The sequence below is a fragment of the Choloepus didactylus genome, chromosome 6 (assembly GCF_015220235.1).
Source record: "Choloepus didactylus isolate mChoDid1 chromosome 6, mChoDid1.pri, whole genome shotgun sequence".
Classification (NCBI taxonomy): Eukaryota; Metazoa; Chordata; class Mammalia; order Pilosa; family Megalonychidae; genus Choloepus; species Choloepus didactylus.
Window position 1 is genome coordinate 119,971,504 of NC_051312.1, and position 22,515 is coordinate 119,994,018.

Consider the following 22,515-nt stretch of genomic DNA (forward strand, 5'->3'; position numbering starts at 1 on the left):
AAGGACCTCCTTTACTCTAGGATGGATAATGACTGTACTTCCAAATAAGGTCACAGTCTGAGGTACTGGGGTTTGGACTTCAACGTATCTTTTTGGAGGACACAATTCAGTCCATAACACCTTACATGCCTTTTCCTTCCTGCCCTTACATCATTGCTTAGTCTAGTTTCCAGCCTGTAATGCAATACCCAAATTCAGTTTTTTAAAAGGTCCCCATCATTATAATTTGGAATCAAATTATAATGATGGGGACCTTTTAAAAGGCTTTCTGACTATCTGAAGTTGGTGTCTCTCCCTAATTAGAACTATTCCACTATCATGTTTTATACTTATGGTATTATTTAATATTACCATCTCGATGATACCACATATATGTATATCATGCAAAAATGCATTTATAATATATGCAACATATGACACATCTGAACACATAAATAGGTGCGTATGTTTTTGTGCCTATATGTATATGTGTATAATATTATCATACATTTGGGTATCTGATTGTGTGTGTGAATATATATGTACAATCCAGAGGTGATCTAATTGATTTTAAAACCTCCACCTTATCTAGTTAGTGCCTTACTAACAACAGATGCTCAGAGAGCAGCTGTCAAATAAATCAATGAGTATTCAAATATTCTGTGACTTTTCTTATCTACAAGATTCCAAGTTCTTGATGAGACTAAATGGAGTTTTGATTGTGATTGATACACTTTAGAAAGATCTAAGACTCCAAGAACTCCTTTGTGACTAAAATGGGGATTGGGGTGGAGGTTCCAGGAAGTGATAGTTGTTCCTCTAAAATCCTCGAGAAAAATGCAGACTGATCATAAATCACCCCAATACGACCAGCTTTCTGTGGGATCCAACATTATGATGCATTAAGGGGCAAGGATGTGGATGTTTGTACAGTGTCCCTATTACAGAACCTGAGCCAACAGTGCCCCCAGGGAGCCCAGGAAATCGTTCCTGTAACTAGAGGGGTGCTCCGAGAGAGGGAGCCATTCTCTGAAGGCAACATGCCTTTGAGGTTTCGTGTATGGTACAGGGATCACACTGCTTCCACGGCAGGTTGAAAGATGATGTCCTGGTTATTTGAGGAAATATGGTGTGTTTTCAGGATATATGAGGAACAGAGTATTATTACCTTTTTTTTTTTTTTAGAAAAATGAATTGTTTTCATTATTAAACATGCTCTTTTAAATATTCTGTAGTATTTTTACGTGTGATTTTTTTTTTAATAGGGATATACAATTTCCTCTTTGGTAACAGCACAGCAATTGTTTGCTGGAGCTCTTTTGGACAAATCAATGATTAGCCATTAAGATTAGTAATAAAATCAATATTTATGTCTGGCTTACACGTTCTCTGAACATGATAGGGTGGGGAGCAAACACGAATTAGAAAGGATTCTTGAGCCAACTTTTGGAAAATGAAGTAGAGAACCTGTCCTCAGAACCCTTACATGATTTTGGCCTCCATGACAATACAAAATCTGGCAGCTGACTGGATATCAAAAATATCTTTTTATTTAATTCCTCAAGGTATTATTTATATTTTATGGCAACTCAAGATCTTTTAGGAAGCCTTAACCCTTTGGCTGGTTCTGGAATAGAGGCCCCTCCTCCATGTTCCCTTGGCCCTGTTCCCATGGAGCTTACTCTGGATGCACATAATCTACAAACCTTGCGAGTCTCCTCAACAAACAGGCTACATGAGGGTGGAGAATCATGTCTCTTTACTCGCTACCATATAGCTCAAGTGCCCAGCACATAGTAGGTGTACAGGAAGTGATGATGCATCAAGCTAAGCTCACTTCCAAAGCACTGCATGAAAACCAGGAAAGGAATTACAGTTTTATCCTTGGTTATATTAAAAACTGATTTGTCTCCTTTTCTAATCCAGCTAAGATTATTTAAAGCTACTTAGTGTTTTTCTTAACACTAGCATGGATTTGATGCATATTGTTTTAGAAATTAAAAATGCTTCAACTGGCAACTCAGGAATGGATTTTATCCTGATTTCTAACTGTATTTAGATCTATGTTTTCATATATAGAAAGTAGATTGCAGAAGGGGCTGTAAACTAGCTTGAACCACAACTTTGACTTGAACATAAGCCAGTAAGTGGGATGCTGGATGTTAAGATATGAGGGAAAAATTATTTAAAAATTCTCAATTGTTATCACTACTTAGTTCAAAATGCTAATGTGTTTGTGTTTGGAAGAAAAATTTCCCTTTGGAAGGTAAATGCACAAATATCAATGACCCATTTCTGTCACTCTTACCTGACCTTTAACTCAGATAGGCAATTGTCATACGTAACAATAGATAAGAGGCATATATGATACTGTGGAAAGAGCATCAGATGACAGGTCAAAAAGCTTAAACTTAAATCCTGAAGATGCCACCGATCCACTGTGTGACTTTGGTCAAATCACTCTACCTCTCTGTGCCATGGTTTTATCAACCATAAAGCAAGATGGCCTAGACTACTTCTAAGAACTCTCCCAATGCCAAAATTTAGTGAGTGGGTGAAGTCATCACATAAACATACTGTAGATACAGCTGTTACTACTACTTGTAACATATTACTACTTGTAACAAGGTACACCTTTTATCATTTAAAGCATGCTCTGAAAAGGTGTGGAGGCATGTTGCTCACCCCTTATTTATGATCAACTTAATGCATCAGAAATCTAAAGCCCCAACATTTATTAAGTGCTGACTGTTTCTCTAACGTTGTGCTAAGTGTTTTACATACAGTATTTAACCTTCACATTTACTTTATAATACAGGTTTACTTGTTTTGTTTTGTTTAAATCTCTGAGGTCTGAGAAGGGTTGAGTAATTTTCCCAAGAATACACAGTGAGTAAGTAGTAGAAGCAGGATTTCAACTAAGGTCCTATTACCCTTAATCATTAATCTGTACAGCCTCTTATCAGGGTAGATTCTCTTCTCATGTTAATGAATTTCATTGACCTCTGTTACTACAAATTAGATGCTACATTACATAATACATGCATCTCTTTAAGAAATTAATATTTTCATACACATATTGGAAACTCAAAATAGCTGAAGCAGTACTGGATTGAATAAATTGTCAGTTAAAATGGGAAAATTTACATTTAATTTTAGCTAAAAAAAATGTACATTCAAATGCTTTTACATTTTATTTTAGCTTAAACCATAGAAATGTGCATTCTTTTGACGAACTTCTGATAAATTACAAAGGTCCTTTGTGTAAGTATGTGTCTTCTACTAGTAAAATTCATTGTAATCTTTACTGCATAAATCACATGTATATCTTATCTGTAATTTCCAATTTCTAGTGCTTAAAAGTAGAGAAAAACTTAAAGATAATTGTGAAGTAATTTATATATGGATCCCCTCAAGTCTTTTTAGATTTTACTTCATTTTTACTCTTTGCCAAATAGTTCAGTTGTCTCACTCATACTTAATTTTTCTTAGCAACTCACTATTATTAAGTCTTGATAGGGCATTCAATTACATATTTATTGGAACAAAACTCTTTTTTTACACTCATGTTTCATTATGTCACCCAATGTTTAGTTAAGTTATTTAATTACATTAGCACATACAAGTGGAAGACATAAATTTGGGATCGAACGCAATAGACTCTTTAGATGTATGCATGTCCACAGTGGGAGCAGAAGGGTGTATACAGGAAGTAATAATCCGTGAGACCATTAATAGTTAGCATGTTCTATATTTAGACAAGGTACTGTTAATTAATCCAGGTTTGGGGATAACAGAGCTCTGGCTGCATTAATGTTTGTCTGATAGGAGTATCTTCACGTTTCCCCAGTTATTCCAAGCAAACTTCAAATGATAAGACAGGTATCTTAACATTAGGGAACAATTCAGATTTAGTCTGGTCTGATTCTTACACAATTTGGGATGACCTCTTCAAATAAAGGGATACCAAATTATGAATATATAATTAGGTTATAAGGTCTTGGAAGGGGCTGAGCCAAGGAGGGAACCTAATGCTTCAGCTTCACTAGCTTGAACTTTAACCCACCTGGGCTACCTGCAGACACTGTCTCCTGTCCCGAGCTTGACCGTCACCTGAACTGCACGGTGCTGCCATTGTTCATCCAATCATTCAGCAAACAGTGACTGGGCACCTTGTCTATTCAAGGTAACGTTCTATGAGCCAGGGATACAGTGAGGAATAAAAGAGACAAAGTCCCTATCGGATGGAGCTTGTATTCTCAGGGAAAGTCAAAACATAATCAAATAAAAATGTGATATAATTTCAGCTAGAGGCAAGAGTGAGAATGGTATACACCAGGCACCAGGCCATATTTAAAAATTAGTTGTTTTTAAAATCATTTCTTCACTGGAAAAAGAAAAGTGTCTATAAATAAAAAGTTTTGAACAACAATGTCATGCTGTGTTCTGACATATATAGAGTTGTCAAAGAGTTTCTGAGCTCAGAAAGCAGTTACTCCCTTAGAACAAGCCTTTCTGATATTTGGTGCTTGTTCTGAAAACTCAGCACACACTGCACTATGGTTTGATAAGGCATCAAGAAGAGTAACTCCAGTTGAACCATCTACTAACAAAATAAGTAAGTTTTGCCACAGTGAAATATTCACAGAACATTACATACAAGCCATGGGAACACAATACAGTGAGCTGTTTCCAAATAAATAAAGGAAAAGCAGGATGTCCTTGCAAGCCATTTTTCTTGATAGAATGCTTTTGTTTGCCTAAATTAGCAGGCCAGGCCAACAAAGACCCAACCAAAAGCTTGAGAGAGAGATGACATTTAGCACAAATAAGAATGCTTTATATTTCTGTAATAGTTTTTATTAGTGGCCCTTAACTTCTGGGCCACATAGTAAGTGGTAGATCTGAAATTTAAAAATGCAGAATGGCAGTTTTCAGTACATTTCATTTTTCTAAAAATATCATGCTCCAAACATATGCTATCAAAGGCCTCTAAACCCAAGCCGATGTGGGTTACTTAGTGAAAATCTGTATCAAACACATAAAAAGGTTAAACAGCTCAAATAGATGGCAGTATTCTGTTTTTCACAAATCTTTTACTGATCAGCCAGAAAGAGTAATTTTTAAAAATGTTAAGTGATAAAACAGAATGTTATCATTGCCCAAGTCAAATTAAGTTGTAAATGGAAAGGAATACCAATGCTGGTTAAACACTGCTTTTTCTATTCATGGCAGAGAATTAAAGTGCCAGCTGCTGTTTTCACGAGAAGCTTCTCAAATATCAGAAATTGTGCACCTGGCATAAAAGCTGAGTAGCTTGGATGACTGCAAGTTTACTTGATGACTTTAAGTTGTTTTTTGTTTTTGGTATTTTGTTGTTGTTGTTATGTGGACATATGAAAGTCACCAGAAATATCATCTATATCACTGTTGCTAGAATAAGAAATCAAAATATAAACCACATAAAACTTGCCCATACTGGGTTATTGATCTCCTTAAAAAGTGACTCAGTCTATTACCACAAAGAGAAAGAGAAATAGCTTTCATAAATTATTTTTTATGTTGGAAATAGACAAATGATGACTTGTTTTTGTCTAAATAGACAAATTCTAATGGCCTACTGTTGTGCTGTCCAAATCTGTAACAACTAGCCATGTGTGACTATCGAGCATTACAATGTAGACAGTCTGAAACAGAATGTTATAAGTGTAAAACACATACAGGATTTTGAAGACTTACTACCAATAAAAAGACTGCAAAAATTTTATTAATAATTTTTAGCATTCATTAAACATTGAAATGATAATATTAGGATACACTGGGTTAAATAAAACATATTATTGTGATGTGTTAACGTTCACGTGTCAGCTTGGCTAGGTTATGGTGTCCTTGTTTGATCAAGCAAGCACTGGCCTGATTGTTAATGTGAAGGTATTTCGGGGATTTAAAACATTAACCCCATTGATGACATCTATGACTGATTACTTCTACAGTCAACAAAGGAAATTACCTTCAGCAATGAGAGAAGTCTCATCCAAGCAGCTGAAGGCCTTACAGGAAGAATTGATGATTTCAGCAATGAGAAAGCATTTCTATCTCTACTTCAACCAGCCATCTTCTCCTAGGCAATTCACTGAAACGTTCATCAGAGTTCCCAGCTTGCAGCCTGCCTGAAGGAATGTGGACTTGCCAATTCCCATGGTTGTGTGAACCAATTCCTATAATAAATCGCATAATTATTTACAAACATATACCCACACATATCCTGCTGATTGTTTCTCTGGAGAACACTGACTAATACAATTATTAAAATCAATTTCACACATTTATTTTTACTTTCTTAAGTGGCTACTAAAAATTTTAAATAATATATTGGCTCTCATATTTCTACTGGAAAACTATGACCTAGAGTGACAAGAGTTGGGTTCAATTTCAGCTAAGAGCTTGAGCTCAGAAATTTAACTGGAATTCCCTGATTCTGACCAAAACTTCCAATTTCCAATAATCTTAATATTTGCACATATCTCATCTAGCTATACCTGTCTTCCCAACAATTTAGTATATACTATCATTATTACACTTATACATATAATATTATGTAAGTATACTCTCTACACTAATAAATACTCTATGGAGAGTAATTATTATACAATTAACAAAATAATTATAATCACTTTCTACATTTTAGCCCAGGAACCTAGTAGAGAAGCTGACTTTTGGTAGACTCACAACAAAAGTATGTGAAGTAAAAAAATTAATAAAACACACAAGCCAACAAATATATAAACTTTTGGGTTAAGGGAAATTTTTTAAGGATCAACTAAAAATATAATAAAGTAAGATCATTGTCCTTTTGATCATGTAATGACTTAATAACATCTAAAAACAAGTAATATTTGGAGGCAGAATTTTCAGAGCTTTCTGATAGGAAGCAAAGGCAAAAGTGAGGTTTTTCTTAACAGAAAATTTTCAAGGGCAGATATATAATGTGCCTGTAAAATGTCAATACAGATTTAGTGGCCAATTAAGTTTCTTAAATATTTGGAAAACTGGGCTCAACAAACTAGGCATTTCAACTATTCATCTTTCATATCAAGTCACCTGTATTAGTACCCGCAGCTATTTCAGGAGAAGCGTAGAGGCTTAAAATCAAGGTGTTAGCAAGGCCACACTCCCTCCAGAGGCTCGGGGGTAGAATCTGTTTTTCGTCTCTTTCAGATTCTGATGGCTGTCAGCATTTCTTGGCTTGTGGCTGTATCACTCCAGTCTCGGCCTTCATGGTGTGTATGTCAAATCTCTCTTTGGCTCTCTCTTACAAGGATACTTGCTGTTGCATTTAGGGCCCAACTGGATAATCCAGGACAGTCTCCCCATCTCAAGATACTTAAATTACTTCTGCAAAGTCTTTGCCATATCAGATAACATTTGAAAACATAAATTATAAGAATGTATATTTATACATTCTTTCAGGAACTAGGACCCGATAGCTCTGGGGGGCATTATTAAGCTTACTACAGATCCCAATACATGGTTTTCCACTCTGCGCTAGAGGATTCAATAAAAGCAGTCATTTTTATATACCACTTAGCAATTTTTATTAAAGATGGATGAACACAACCAAATTACTTATGTACAACAATTATGCGGCTATACATAACTGCGATTTATTACTATTCGGCATCTTAATAAAGAGCTGCAGGTTTCATGTCCCTACCCTTTTAACATGGTCACCACTCTGACCCTTGCCTCCTTAGGATATCAGAACCTGCAACATTCTGAGAAGATGATTTCTCACTTCTGATTCCATAATAATGTTTTGTATCAAAAACTAACTTATCTCTGAAAAGCCCATTCACCTGGCAAGTAGAAAAGAATCTCAAAGGATTTCCTGCAGGTTGAGGGCAGGTAGGAGCTGGGGATATGCTCAAAGAAAATTTGTCAACAGCCCACCAATGACTGTGCACATGCAATTGTTATTCAGAAAATGAATTTCAACTCATCAATGTTACACATGCATACAAACTGGCTGGGTATGGAGTATTAAGCAGTAAAATAGTCATCTCAATTGTTTCAGCATGTTTTAATTATATCTAAAATTTATCGAGGTCATACAGAATAGAATAGTTGTATAATTAATGACAGAATACCTTCATTTTTATAATTTATGTTTTCAATGCATTTAGAAAATATGAAATTTCCCTAGTTTAATATACATTCCCAACCAAGAGAGGGAGTGAAAAAATATAATGCCCAGAGCTCTCTTTTTCTACTGCCATCCAGTGGTCAAATAATCTTACTGTCTATCACATATAAAAGAGTTAAATCTTAATAGATTAATAAATGAGCCCACATTATCTACTTGCATGGATTAGCAATATTTAGCCTAGTATCTGAACACACAGAAGAGAAAATTAAGAAAGTATTGACTCCCAGCCTTACAATTAAATGCTACTTTTTGCTCAAGTTTTAATTAATAGAATAACAGTAATAACAACAGATTTGTCTTTCAATCTTCAAATAGTATTGTGTTAAACAGCAGCTCAACCAATACAATCTTTTCCTGAACCAAATATTAGGATATATTATTTATGATTATAGTTTACTTAGCAGGACAGAATCCTGAAATAGGGATTTTTCAAAAAACCCAGCTCATACAATGGCAGCATTCATTTGTCACAGCTTTCCCTATGCCTATATTCATACACATTTTATTTTTTCAGCCAAAGTATGAGCACTCACAGAGCAGAGACTGTGCCTTTCGCTTTACTGCATCTGCCCCAGAGTGCTTCATCCTGTGCTTCAGATGTAGTCAGTTCGTGATAAGTATTTGTTGATGAATGAGTAGTGTTTATGTTTATTGCAGTTGGATTTCGGTGAAAAGTAAAGAATTTAATCTGTCCAAGATTAGGCCACAGTGGCTCTTTCTGGGGTATTTAAATCATCTCCTTACACACTACACTTAAACTAAATTACAAATAGTTCTTACTCCATTCAATGTTTTTTTAAGAAATGTCTAAAAATCCTTTATTTCCATGGTTAGCAATTTTGCAAATGAGTTTTCTTCTTAATTATAACAAATATATACTTTTTTATTCCACTCAATAGCAACCACCTTGTATTATACTCAGTAAAGTAGCACATATTATATAACGTGTTCTTTCTACATAGTTAAATCTATAAACAGAATGAAGATGTATTAATTTCTTGTTAACCTTCTATAGTCTATCATCTAGCTTGAATCTTAAGGCTTGTTTTCTGATCCTTAATTTGTTTTTACCTTCTTTCTTCTGAACCTTTTTGTTAAGTAGCAGGAATTTCATGTCAAAGTATACTGATAATGAAAAGGTATAAAAAAAATGATCCAGTTTTAGTCAGTACATGTGGTTTTGGTTTTCTTTTGAGACAGTTAACAATCCTCCATATTTCATTGCTATTAAGCCAAAAATAACCCCAAATGCCATGCTTATGCCTAAAGCTGCAGTCTAAGAGAATGAACTTTCTTGGCACTTTTAGTTAAGTCTTTAGGAAAAATATAGCCTATTCTTCACACTGAGCCACTGTTTATAACTGACACGAAAACACTTTGCCAAAATAAAAAGAGACAGGAAATATCAAGTATTATTATCATACATTCACAATCATGAGTATCTCTTATTTTAAAAACATAATACATTTTTGATTTTACATTAACTGTGTGCAAATAAATGCTTCTTGTTTCCTTGCCTCTAGGCTTCTCCACAGGATGTTGCACAGGTCCCTAAAGCTTAAATTGTACAAAAATTAATTTTATATCCCTGTGACCTTCCCTTATCTGCTCTTCCTCTTATATTTTCTATCCTGTTCAGTGATATAAACAACTGCCCAGACAATCAAGGCAGAAAACTGACAGCCATTCTAGAGTCAGTGTTTAAATACCTTTTCTCCCATTTGCTTACAATCTGATAGTGGGCAGGATCATGGGGCCCAAAGATCCGTCATGAAAAGAAAACACTGGTTGCTTTACTGATTCTTCAAACCTTTTTGGGCTTCTTCCATGTGCCTAACAATGAAATGGTCAGAAAGGATGCTCAGCTGTATTAAACACAGTATAACTCTGACATTGACAGACGTCAGATATGTAAATCAATAAGCACCAATACAGGCTTTATGATAGAAACGTGGGATAAAGGAGTGTACTCTTCTACCTGGGGAGGACTGAGAGTCGGTACAATGCCTCTATCTAAAATTTGACACCTTGGTCTATATGGTCATCCAACAATTTACTCAGTATCAGTTGCGATATGCCTGGAAGGAAAAAAAAAGCTTAAGTACCTGGAGGAAATCAACATCTACTGGATGAGTAACCTAACATTTAAAAAACTAATTCTTTTACTCTGGAGATCACTAAATTGGAGAGTTATTTCAAGTGACCGTGGGATCACCACTGTAGACCTCAAGTAGTGAAGTAAAAAGTCAGTAAGGAAGCGGAGGTAGGAAATACAGATTTAGGGGTCATCTGCACTTACATAGCAGTGGAAGATTTGAATAAAAGTAAGATCTTCCCTAGAGGATCGGTGAGAAAAGTGAGAAGATAAAGTTGAGGTTAGAGTCACAGGAAATATACCTGCATTTATAGACCAAACAGCAAAGATGACCAAGAAAAAAAAAAACTCACAATATAAGGAAAAAAAATGACACACAGATGATATTCATTATTCAGGGAGTTTGTCTCTGTGATTTCGCCTACTCATTAACATTTATTTGTTGTCCCTAAATCAACACTCGTGAAGCTTTTGAGACCATTCAAGGACATTGCACAGAGCAGCAAAAAAATGTGAGCTACCTGATGCACATGTTCCCAGCTAAGATTGAACAAAACAACACTCCAAATTTTTGTTTTAGCTCTCAAATTGTAACAAGTGTTCTTTTTGTGGTATATTTAGTGCTATATTTTTCATACTTTTGTGCTTTCTGTTGGTGATTTTGCTGTTTAAAATGGCTTCCAAGCATGATGCTCATGTAATTTTTGGTGTTCCAAAGCACAAGAAGACCATGGTGTGCCTTTAGTAGGAAATACGTATGCTAGACAAGCCTCATTCAGGCATGAGTCATGGTGCTGTTGGCTAGAAGTTCAATGCTAATTAATCAAGGACATACATTACATTAGGTATCTTTACTCAGTAACACACAAAAAACAAGATTATGCATTGATCAGTTGATGAAAATTCTATGACCAGAGGCTTGCAATAATCTAATTCTGTATTCCCTAGGAGCAATAGTTCAGTATTCATTAATTCAGTGTTTGCAGTGACTTTATGGAATAACTACCACAAATAATGATAATCAACTGAACAAATATAGATAGAAGATAGATAGATGATTGATAGATAGATAGATAGATAGATAGATAGATACAGATATCCCAAAAGAATGTTCTACTTGTACAACTTGATAGGTTATAATATTACATTATTTTTACCTTTGAATACTCTTTCTTTTTTATATTAACAGGATTCTAGAACAGGATCCCCAACACATTTTAAATTTTTTCTACTTCTTTAACTATTCATAATAGTTACAGGGAAAGAATAAAATATACTTATTTTATGGCCTTTTTAAATTTTGGTTCTCCAAGTAACCTACAATGAGTATTATGTTAGTTCTGGCTTTATTTAAATAATTTCATACTTGTCTTTTAGAAGCAGTAAAAAAAAAAAAGGAGGAGTATTGTCCAGTCAAGTGAAGAGAAAGGTAGGGATGATTTCAAATTGTGAAGGAAAAAGAGGAGAAGAAGTGGAGACAATGAGCAGTGGTGAGACTGAAGAAGTTTACATGGAGTGCCGGTTTGAGTGTATTGTGTCCCCCAAATGCCATTATCTTTGTGGTCTTGTGTGGGGCAGACGTTTTGGTGATGGTTGGATTTGCTTGGAGTGTGCCCCACCCAGCTGTGGGAGATAATTTTGATGAGATGTTCCCATGGAGGTGTGGCCCCACCCATTTGGGGTGGGCCTTGATCGGTGGAGCTATATAAATGAGCTGACTCAAAGAGGAAAGAGAGTGCAGCTGGGAGTGATGTTCTGAAGAGGAGCAAGCTTGCTAGAGAGGAGCGTCCTGGGAGAAAGCCGTTTTGAGGCCGGAGCTATGGAGCAGACGCCGCCTGCCTTCCCAGCTAGCAGAGGTTTTCTGGACGCCATTGGCCATCCTCAGGTGAAGGTGCCCGGTTGCTGATGTGTTACCTTGGATGCTTTGTGGCCTTAAGACTGTAACTGTGTAGTGAAATAAACCCCCGTTTTATAAAAGCCTATCCATCTCTGGTGTTTTGCATTCTGCAGCATTAGCAAACTAAGACACATGGTGATAAAAAAGAGAAAAGAAAAAGTGATAAAAGGAGAGAGTAAAACAACTTGCACATATTGTAGGAGGATGCAAAGAATCTGAATGCACTTGTTGGCAGAGGAGACTAGACCAATAAAAATAAAAAGTTCAAAGATGGAAAAACAGACAATTATATGTACTGAGGTCATGGGACTGAAGGAGTCAGAAGGAGATGGAATCCCATGCAAGAAAGGGATCAAGAACACACACAACACACTCAGACACGACTGATCAGAACAGAGCCTCACATCAGAACATTGCTGCCTCTGTGACGCTGACAAGATATTAAAGCAAATGCCAACATTCCAATGTTGTGTTTTAGCAACTACATGAAGTGTATTAGGTGATAAAGTGTAATGAAGTGTATTAGGTGATAAATCTATTTATCTAACTGTCTTTTTTAAATAGCACAGGCTGATGTTGAACCAAGCTATTCCATTCTATAATTATGCAGTTGCTTTTATTTTTCTAGCCAAAAACCTGGAGTTTGCATTTAACCCTGGAGAATTTCATCTTGATGGGATTGGCCCTTTATTTCAAATTAAGAACATGTGAATTTCCTAATTCAACAACGGGCATATTTTGGCCTGCAGGCCCATTGCCTGTTTCTGTAAATAAAGCTTTACTAGAACACAGCCATATTTTTTATATTTTATATCTATATTTTTATATGGTACCGTCATGCTGCAGTGGCAGAGTGGGGTCATTGCAACAGCAACCAGATGGTCAGCAAAACCTAAAATATTTACAGAAAAAGTCTGTCCCCCGCATGTAATCCAACCTATTAACTTACCTTTTCCAGTTTAATTATGCAAGTTTGGCAATTGTGCCTTTTACGTCTTTATTCAAGTTATTAAGAATTTAAGTTATTATTACCCAGCAGTGTCTAATCCAAACCCTGATAAAATCCCTGCGCACCTCACTCCTGACTAACACAGATGTATTCATTACTATTAGAAGAATGATAATAACCATTTCATTATCATCCAGGCTACAACTGTTCTTGTCCACAAGACTATCATAATGAGCTGTATTAATTTTTTGATTGAAATTCATATACACTTAAACTAACACCACTTCCATGACTTATGAATCTGGTAAACCTGTCAAACATACAATCTAGACCTTCCTTTATGATTCAAGGACATCATTTTAAAAATCAGCAACTTTACTGAGATGGAATATAGTAATTCCCTTGTGACATACTGAGATAGGTTGGAATGTTTTCACCTTATTCAATAAGAAGCCTAGGCCAGCTGTGCTTTTCATGACCTGACAATGTAAGAAGAGGCAGGAAAACTACTAGCTGTCACTTTTCAATGCTAATAGTATAAATAACCAGAACCAACCCTCTTCTCTATTTTAATACCATTCTCCTAATCTGATATGGGTATGGAAACCACATAAATAGAAAATAAAGGCAAATGGTCGTTCAATGTCTACCACATGAACCTTATGAACTCATCTATATGCTCTGTGACAGGGCTTTTAGGGGGATTTGTTGCATATTTATTAATTCATTTGGTTGTGTTTTACACAGCTGAGGCTGCTGAACAGCTAAACTTTGTAAAAATAGGTTGCTGCAATATTGCTTATTAAATGTATCAGTGAAATGCAGAACTTGTCAGCAGCTTCTCACACTGGATCTGAAATGTTAGTTCAGAACTAACATACCGCGTTCAACCCATGCTCACAACTCACACCCAGCAATTGTCCCTGAGCAACCTCAGTCCAAAGAAGGCTGGATGTCAAATTTCAAAAATTGGGAATCCTATTATACAAGTTTTCAAAACATGCTTGGCTTGCTTCTATAGATAGTCAGAGCTCTGCATCCGAAACAATCTTCTTCATAAGCACTCTCTAAAAAAGTGCACAAATAAAAAACCTAAAATCTGAGAAAAGATCACTCCTCATATGAAAGACAGTTCACATGCCTGTGCTATGGTGTTTACAAAGAACTCTCTGCCTCATAATTACACAAAACCCACTAAAGTGTACACAGCACAAATCACAAAATAAACAATATTAACCTATCAATGTTAAAGCTAATATACAGATGCCAGTATACAGGGTGAAGAGCAGAGAAAAGATATATTATAAGCATCATCAACAGTTGTAAGAAACAAGGCATGCTTCATTTTTTGCTCTGGAAAAAGAAATCCTTTGAAGAAAATATTTTTTCCTGTATGTGCACTTGTGCACTTTAGTGTCCTGTGGGCTTATGCCTTTATTTATGACTTACATTTGGCCCAGAGATACTGTATGGGGAGGCAAAACAATTTTGTTGCAGCATTCATCTTGGAGTCTTTCCTTTTAGCTATTAAATATTAGACCCCTGTACCTTTTGCTGAAATTATCCTACCCATAAAAGTTAATATAAAAATGCCCCCTTTTAAAATGCATTAATTGTGAAATGCAAAAGTTTGAAATAACATAAAATGTTGTCAAACACTAGACAAGTTTCTTCCACCTTTTACATTATCACCCTACTGAGATCTCAGACACAGTTAACAAAATCAAATATCTGGTGTGCTGAGCTGCATAGGGGCTGTAACGGTTTGTATATATTATGTCCCCCAGAAAAAACATGTTCTTTGATACAATCTTGTGGGGGCAGACGTATTTTGATTAAGTTGGAATGTTTGGATTAGGTTGTTTCCATGGAGATGTGCCCCACCCAACTGTGAGTGATAACTCTGATTGGACAACTTCCATGGAGGTGTGGCCCCACTCATTCAGCATGGGCTTTACTAGGGCACTATATAAGCTCAGACAGAAGGAACGAGCTTGCTGCAGCCACGAGGGACACTTTGAAGAATGCACAGGAGCTGAGAGAGGAGCTGAAACACAATCTAGGAGCAAGCAGATGCCAGCCACGTACCTTCTCAGCTAACAGAGGTTTTCTGGATGCCTTCGGCCATTCTTCAGTGATGATATCTATAGTTGACGCCTTACCTTGGACACTTTATGGCCTTAAGACTGTAACTTTGTAACCAAATAAACTCCCTTTATAAAAGCCAATCCATTTCTGGTGTTTGGCAAAAGGGCAGCATCAACAAACCAGAACAGGGGGATTGGGACTAGAGGACTTCAGGGATAGCTTGAAGCACTGGGCACCTAGTATTTGGAGGTTTGGGACTGGGAAAGCTAGTCATGTTCTTCACAGTGTAAGAAGAATGGCCCGATCACAGCACTGGCCTGGCTTACTTCTCAGAACATTTCTCAGTATGTGAACACAGAAGGGATTGAATCTTTCAGTGTCTCCCTGCTGCCCTACAAATAATGGTCAAACTCCCAGTCCTAACATGACTTCCCAGATCTTTCCAAGATACAAGTTCTCTCCTTGGGAAACTCCACCGTCCTTCCTCATTGTCCCCAAATTCTTAACTACTGCTCATCCTTCCTTCTCCAGTTTAGATATCACTTCCTCCAAGGAATGTTCCCCAATCTCTTGAGTCTATATTGGACACTTCTTATGAATTCCCACACCCCTGTGCATTTTCTCCATTAAAGCACCTATTATACCACACAGTACTTTCATACTTTTTAAACTGCAGAATACATTCATTTTCAGATAAAAAAAAATCTTATGGTAAACTTGATTACATGAAACAGAAACGTGGAAATAAAGGTGGAATTGTATTGTCAAAGAAAAGGTGGAGGAAACCTGAAGCTACATCTGTTTAGGAATGCCGATGCCCCTGCAATGATGTCTAAGGCACTTATGGACAATCTTGGGGCTCTGCATTTGAAAAACAATGGCAATATACTGGAATTGGCTCGTTATCTATTTATACTACCCACTAAACTATAGGTCCCAAGAAGGCAGAAGCATGTATGTTTCATTTACACAAAGCAAGATAACCCAACATCCAGCACAGGATCTGGCAAATATTAGGGATGGTTGCAATAAATATTTGTATAATAAATGAATAATAGCTACAGTGGAGGTCACCAGCAGAGCTCAGGAGGAGGAACTATTTGCATCTTTAGAAGATGGTCCAGATCAACTAAAGAATGCCCTGAAAAGAGAAAACCCTAAAAGAGGTCAGACAGCTCAGATACAAACTCAGTTCCACCCCTAAAGTCATCTTGATCCTTTGCGAAAGACCAATGACAAGACCTGAATGAAATGACACAAAAGAGTTAGAAGCATCCTACACCTGGTTCATTGGAAGTATTTTCCTAATTTAATAAAAGGAGGGATTGTATTAAGGTGTTCCGGAACTGCCTTTTTATACTAATCATATCATTTCCACAAAGGAAGTTCAAGAATATGTTCTAGAAGGAAGGTGATTTGCATTATGACTCAGCTCTCAAAAATGAGACACAAAAACACAAATCCTTCTCAGATTTTAGAAAGGTGGGGCGAAGCCCACACACGCCAAGATCCTGCATGATAGCGTGCTGATTGCTGGTCCTGAGAGATCAGTGACTTGGTGGGCTTTGCCCCATCATTTGACTCTATTGTACTGAAACAATAAAGTTTTGCTTTCATTTGCTGAAAAGGAAAATCTTGCACATAATATCACTGCTATTCAGTGAACTTACAATGGTTATTACTTCACTCACCACCCACTGGCATTTTCCACTATGTAGTAGACAGACACCTGGCTAAGCTCCCCTCTTTAGAAGAATCTCTATTAAATAATATAATCCACTGTGGCATGTCAAAGCCATGTTGCATTTTAAAATATGTAATCACCACTATGCTTTGTAAGATTATGAGGTTTTAATACCTGTGGAGTTGAACAGAAAATGTAAACACTGGAGAACAAAATATTTAGACACTAATCTGATTCTTAGCTTTCAGACACTTTACAAATAATTTGTTTATATTGTGTTCTGTTTTCTTGCCTTCCCTTTAAGCTCTGATCTTTGCACCACAGTCAATGTACTATCATCACTGCTGACAATAGAAAGCTGTGTTGTTTAAGAAACAATTGCTAATGGATGGTGGTGATTGTAGCACACCATTGTGGAAGTAGCTAACAGCAATGAATGACATATTTGAATGTGATTCGAAAGGGAAATTTTAGGCTGTATATATGTTACCAGAATAAAATTAAAAAAAAAAAAATCCATGGGACTGTATAACACAGTGTACTACAGTTAATAGTACAATTATAAAAATGTGCTTCAATCAAGTGTAACAAATGTACTACACTAATATAAGGTATTAATAATAGGGTGGTATATGGGAACCCTGTATTTTATGCATGGAGAGAGAGAGAAAGAAAGAAACAAGCTTGACTGCTTTAAAATCTAAGACCATACAATTACTAAAACTGCAGGCCTTTCACTGGATAATCATAATGTAAAGGAGTTATGATTTGAGGACTGGTATATAAAGCAACCAAACAAAGCCAAATTCAGAAGTGTTTACCAACACTTGTACTTTTGGAAAGCAACAAAAAGTCAAGAAAATGAAGAGTGCATCTGTATTCTTAAACCCCTGAGCAGAAAGTGCTATCTAGTTAGATTTTAAAATAAGTAAATAGCACTGTCAGTTAATTGCTACCTTTAAACGTCTTGATTCATACTCTGAGCAGCACCAGTTGTGGCCAGCTATTATTACAAAGGCACCAACTGCACAAGCACCAAAATAAGACTATCTGGATGTTACTGCTAAATTAAGATTTTCTGTGTGCCAAGAGGCAGATGAGGAATGAGTATCAAAAGTAAATCTGAGTAACAAAAATAAACAACAAAGATGATATCAGGAAGTGTAGACATTCTATTAATTACTGCAAAATATTCTATTTTAATCCTTCTTATCTGTAGAACCTAGTTTCCTTCTGGAGAAAGGGATCAAGTTTGTCCACCCTCCACCACTGGGCCACTCTTCGCCATCCCGCAGGTGCTGGGAGGGGCTCTGCAGTCATCCTTTTAGAACAGGAATACCTTGTGAATGACAGGCCAGGAAGGCCAGGAGACAGCAGCACATCAGTCTCCAAAGAAGGGCAGAAGGAGAGGGTCATTTAGCAACGCTAACACTGTTTATTTCTTAGCTACCCCAGTTGGCTAGAGCTACTAGGTGTGAGTAGAACAAAAACAAATTTTTCTATCAGGCTGGGCAGGATCTAACACACTGCATGCCCTGGACACGAGACCTGCCTTCCCGGTTCTTTCTTGACCCTAATATGAAGCAGCACACCTTCCCGTGATAAACAGCACCAGTGCAAATAAATGGATTGTGCACAGGTGAAAAGATAGTTCCATCATCAGACATGGTGCCTAAAACCCTTATTCAAGGCTCATGTCTAATTTTTAGTATAATAACCTACTGTTTGTAATCTGAGGGCCAGATCTTCTAAAAGCGCTGAAGTAATGCTTGGAAACTTTTATCTTCTGCTTTTTCCCCCAAGTATATTCTCAAATCCATGTCCTCCTCCAGTTTATGCCCTTCTTAGTTTGATAGTTAAAAGAGCAAGAATATTGTCTTGGTCAATGGGCCATTAGGGAACTTGGAGAGAGCAAGCTGAGAATGTTTGGAATCAGAACAAGGTTTAATTTAGTAAGTTATTACTTTCTCTTTGTCAGCTCCACTGTTGACATCAAGATTTTCCAGACCACATCTAGGTTTTTTCAAAGATCCCTTTATTCTTACTCTCTCATCAAAAATCGATGGAAGAGTTTCTCAACCTTTTTTTTATTTTCATTATTGCTATCCTCCCTCACCCCCCAGAGTCTTTTTGGACATGTTTTTCTAAATGTCCTCCTACAGCCAAGAACTGCTAATTCCACAGATATTCTGTATATCTGTGTATATACTGTGGTCCTTTGGAGGACTTCAAAGTTTTGGAATATCTAAGATTTCTGCACCCCAAGAACCAATTTTTGCCCCCATGGAGGCAATACTGCCTCCTTTGAGAAAGCATGCTCTACAGGACTTAAGAAAAAACTGCCATTTGGAAATTCCCCAAACTTACAACTCATTATGAGTGTTAATTTTTTAAACTCTGCATAGAACTTTTTTTTTTTCTGTACAACTATCTTTTCACCCTTCCCAGTCCTGTTTGTATGATCAGATTGACATTAAGGAAAGTACTGAGCAATCTGAACTAATCAAAATATGTGTATGTGTGTGTGTGAAATGTTAGAGTAATTGCAAAACAGCTTTAACTAAAATATGTAGTAATAAAAAAATTAAGGTAGTTTTCAAAAATATTAATAAAACAAAGCATTCCTATATATACTAGACAGATGTACAGAGTTTAAACAATGAAAACTAAAATGAGAATATCCTTCCTCCTCCCCCAAAAAAGGATCATCCTATAAACTGCATGACTTGTTTTTAGTCAGTATCTTGGGTTAATGGGCAATGGTTACATACTTCTCATTTTCTGTCCTTGACTTCTTGTAATTGATACTTGGGAGGCTGAGGATTACAAAGTTATGGCTATGAAGTCATGCAAATTATAAATTGCATTTTACTATATGTAGCTAAAGGGGAATACAAAGTGCCAACATTAACAAATCTAAAAACTCAGAGGTCTATCCCTGATGGAAACATTAAGGAGTGAAACAGAACTACAAAACTTTGATCTCTAGCCTAAACTTTTTTCAAGTTTAGAAATAAAATAGTGTGCTTTAAAAAGATGGAGGGTTATGAAAATGTAGTGCTGGGCTATTCACATGAAAGTACTGTGACCAAATAATTCTATAAATATAGGGATCTTCTGGCCAGAAAGGTGACACCGTTGCTTCTCTGTATTCCCTCCATGCCTACATCACTTCAGATGACTTGAACACACTGAAATCCACAATCTACTTGGCAGCAGAAAACATACTAAACATTTTTTGTTTGTTTGTTTGTTTTAATCTTCAAAATCCAAAAGCTTTTCAGTGAAGTTCAAATTAAGGACATATCAAAAGAGAAAGTGATAAGGGAATAAGATGGCTCAGATGAATGCACATGTAAAACAGTCAAATGTTGCCAACTCAAACAGCAAAGCCATTAATAACACCTCAGTGGTCTCCGTGGGGGGATGTGTTAGAACTGTAAGGAAGCAGATGGAGAGAAATACATTGATGAGGAAAAAAAAAAAAAAAAAAAAAACACAAACCAAAAAAATCTATGCATCAGTTCAGGTAGATGGCAGAAACCGGAAACATCAGCTGTAGTTGGGAATTGAGGTATAAATCAACTTCAGATCTTGGTGGGGGCCCCAGAAAGTCAATAAACTCAACTAGAGTCTCTGGGACCCAATGACTCAGGTGTCCTCCAGAGTGAAGGAAAACAAACAAGCCCTCTTGGGATCTGGCTTAGAATAGCTGTTTCAGGAGCTTTGCTCCTTGCAAACAGTTGGATAGCCTTCTGTGCAAGGAAACTAACAGCTGAAGTCTGGTCCCCTCCTGTGGCACAGAGGAATCCCCAGAAGCCCTAGTCTCCTGGCCTCTGAGTTTCTGAGCCGAAGTGAAATCCACTGGGAAAGTCACTTTGGGGACAGAAAGGGCAAAATGCTGCACACTACCATCTCCTCAAAATAAATAATACATAAGTTTTCATGCTGGCCCCCAAACAACTGCGGTACTGAATAGCAGCTGCCCCCACCAAAAAGTAAAAATAAATAAATTGCCCAGAGGAAGACTCTTGAGTTCCTCCACTTATCACAAAAGACCCCCATCTTTCTCGGGTTTCAAGTTCAAAACGTCAAGAGCCGGACTTAGGGGCGGCGCCGCTTGCAACTTTCTGACATACGGGAACGAGGACCCACGCCTGGTATCACAGACTACCAAGCACCCAAATTACTTTTCTAGATTATGGCAAGATGAGCCACCTGAACCATCCGATCCTCTCAGGCACATGTCCCACACCCCTCAGTTCCATTCCAGAGGAAAGAACACTAAAATCTCCTCAAAATAAATAATACATGCTTTATCCTCCCCGGACAATGCATTCAGTCTGGGTTTATACAAAAGAAAAAAAAAAAAAAGAAGAAGAAGAAAAAAAGAAAGAAAAGAAAAGAACAACAAACGTGATTTTTTTTTTTTAACTTAGAAAAAAAATCAAATCGCAATCTCTTACCATCTCTCCTGAGGTTGGCGTTGCGCAAATCTCTGATGGATACCCTCTGCAGAGTTGCAAAAGTGTCCCGAAAGCTGCAAAAGTTTGCGCAGACTAGAGTGTAGACGAGGATGAGCCGGTGCATTGGGATCAGCGAGACCCAGGGTCAGTGTCGCTCCAAGAAAAAGCCGGGTTCCGCTCGCAGGACCGCCGCGCTCCCGCCGCCTGCGCTCGCCCAGCGATGGCCCGGGCCGCTGTGCTAATCGCCGAGCTCTCCCCAAACTTCCTGCATGCTGAACTTTCTGAGCGCGTGTGGGTGCCGCACTTCCTTGTGGTGCTGAGAGTTGATAAATGGGGACGGCACAAACAGGTTGACGTTTTCTTCGCCCCCTCCGGCGGCCAGCAGCTGCAGCAGCTCAGGCCGCAGGGGGCGGGCGGCGCGGCGTCGGGCCTGGCAGGCGAGAGGAGCAGCCGCGTCCTCCGGCCCAGGCGGCGGCGGCGGCGGCGGCCCCTGAGCTTTGCGCACTCGGGCTCCGAGGAGCACTGCAAGCAGACAAGCTTCCCAGGCCGGGCCGAAGCCTCCGCCACTGAGCATGCCCAGTTTGACAGTGGGACAGGACTCTTTTCCCCTTTCCCTGGATTTACCCAAGTTACTGGACCGAAAGGTAACCGGGAACAAGGTGACCGGGAGAAAGTGGGAGACGGTACTTCTCCAGACGTCAACAGTGCATCCACCTACAAGCCATAGATGTTACTGGGTGATGGTGGGGTTTAGGGATGGAGGTCTTCATTTTACAACAACCCAAATCAGATTCTACTTAGTCAAGATTTCACCCTGTTGGTAATGGGAAAAAGCAATCGCAAAGGAGTTCAATTCTGAGCTTCCTTTGGGCTCCAGTCAATGTGACCCTCGTTGAGTCAATGTTTACTTCTTAGGGGGAAAAGCAACCAGTACTTCCCATTTTACAGGGCTGTTGTGATGAACTCATGTAGTGAAGTGTCCCAAAGTGCTTTGCAAAAATAAGTCCTTCTTCAAGGTGTTTTTATATGCCCCTTTCCCACTCCTGCACAGACGGGGCTGGAGAAGTTGGGGTTGAGCAGGGGCAGACTAGACAAGGTGGAAAAGTTGAGTGAGAATATTTTATTCCGTTGACTTCACAGTCCATAGGAAG

General features: G+C 37.7%; 1 protein-coding gene across 2 annotated transcripts in view; it reads right to left on the bottom strand.

The window, feature by feature from the left end:
* Nucleotides 1-21,853, bottom strand: part of PDGFD (platelet derived growth factor D) — a 216,437-nt gene extending 194,584 nt beyond the window's left edge. Inside the window, exon 1 of one of the 2 annotated variants that reach the window (XM_037841251.1) lies at nucleotides 21,365-21,853. In XM_037841251.1, the coding sequence (XP_037697179.1) occupies nucleotides 21,365-21,488 (124 nt within the window). In that variant the 5' untranslated portion in view covers nucleotides 21,489-21,853. The remainder of the gene's footprint in view (nucleotides 1-21,364) is intronic. The other variant, XM_037841250.1, reaches the window with a different exon arrangement.
* Between the last annotated feature and the right edge of the window lie 662 nt (nucleotides 21,854-22,515).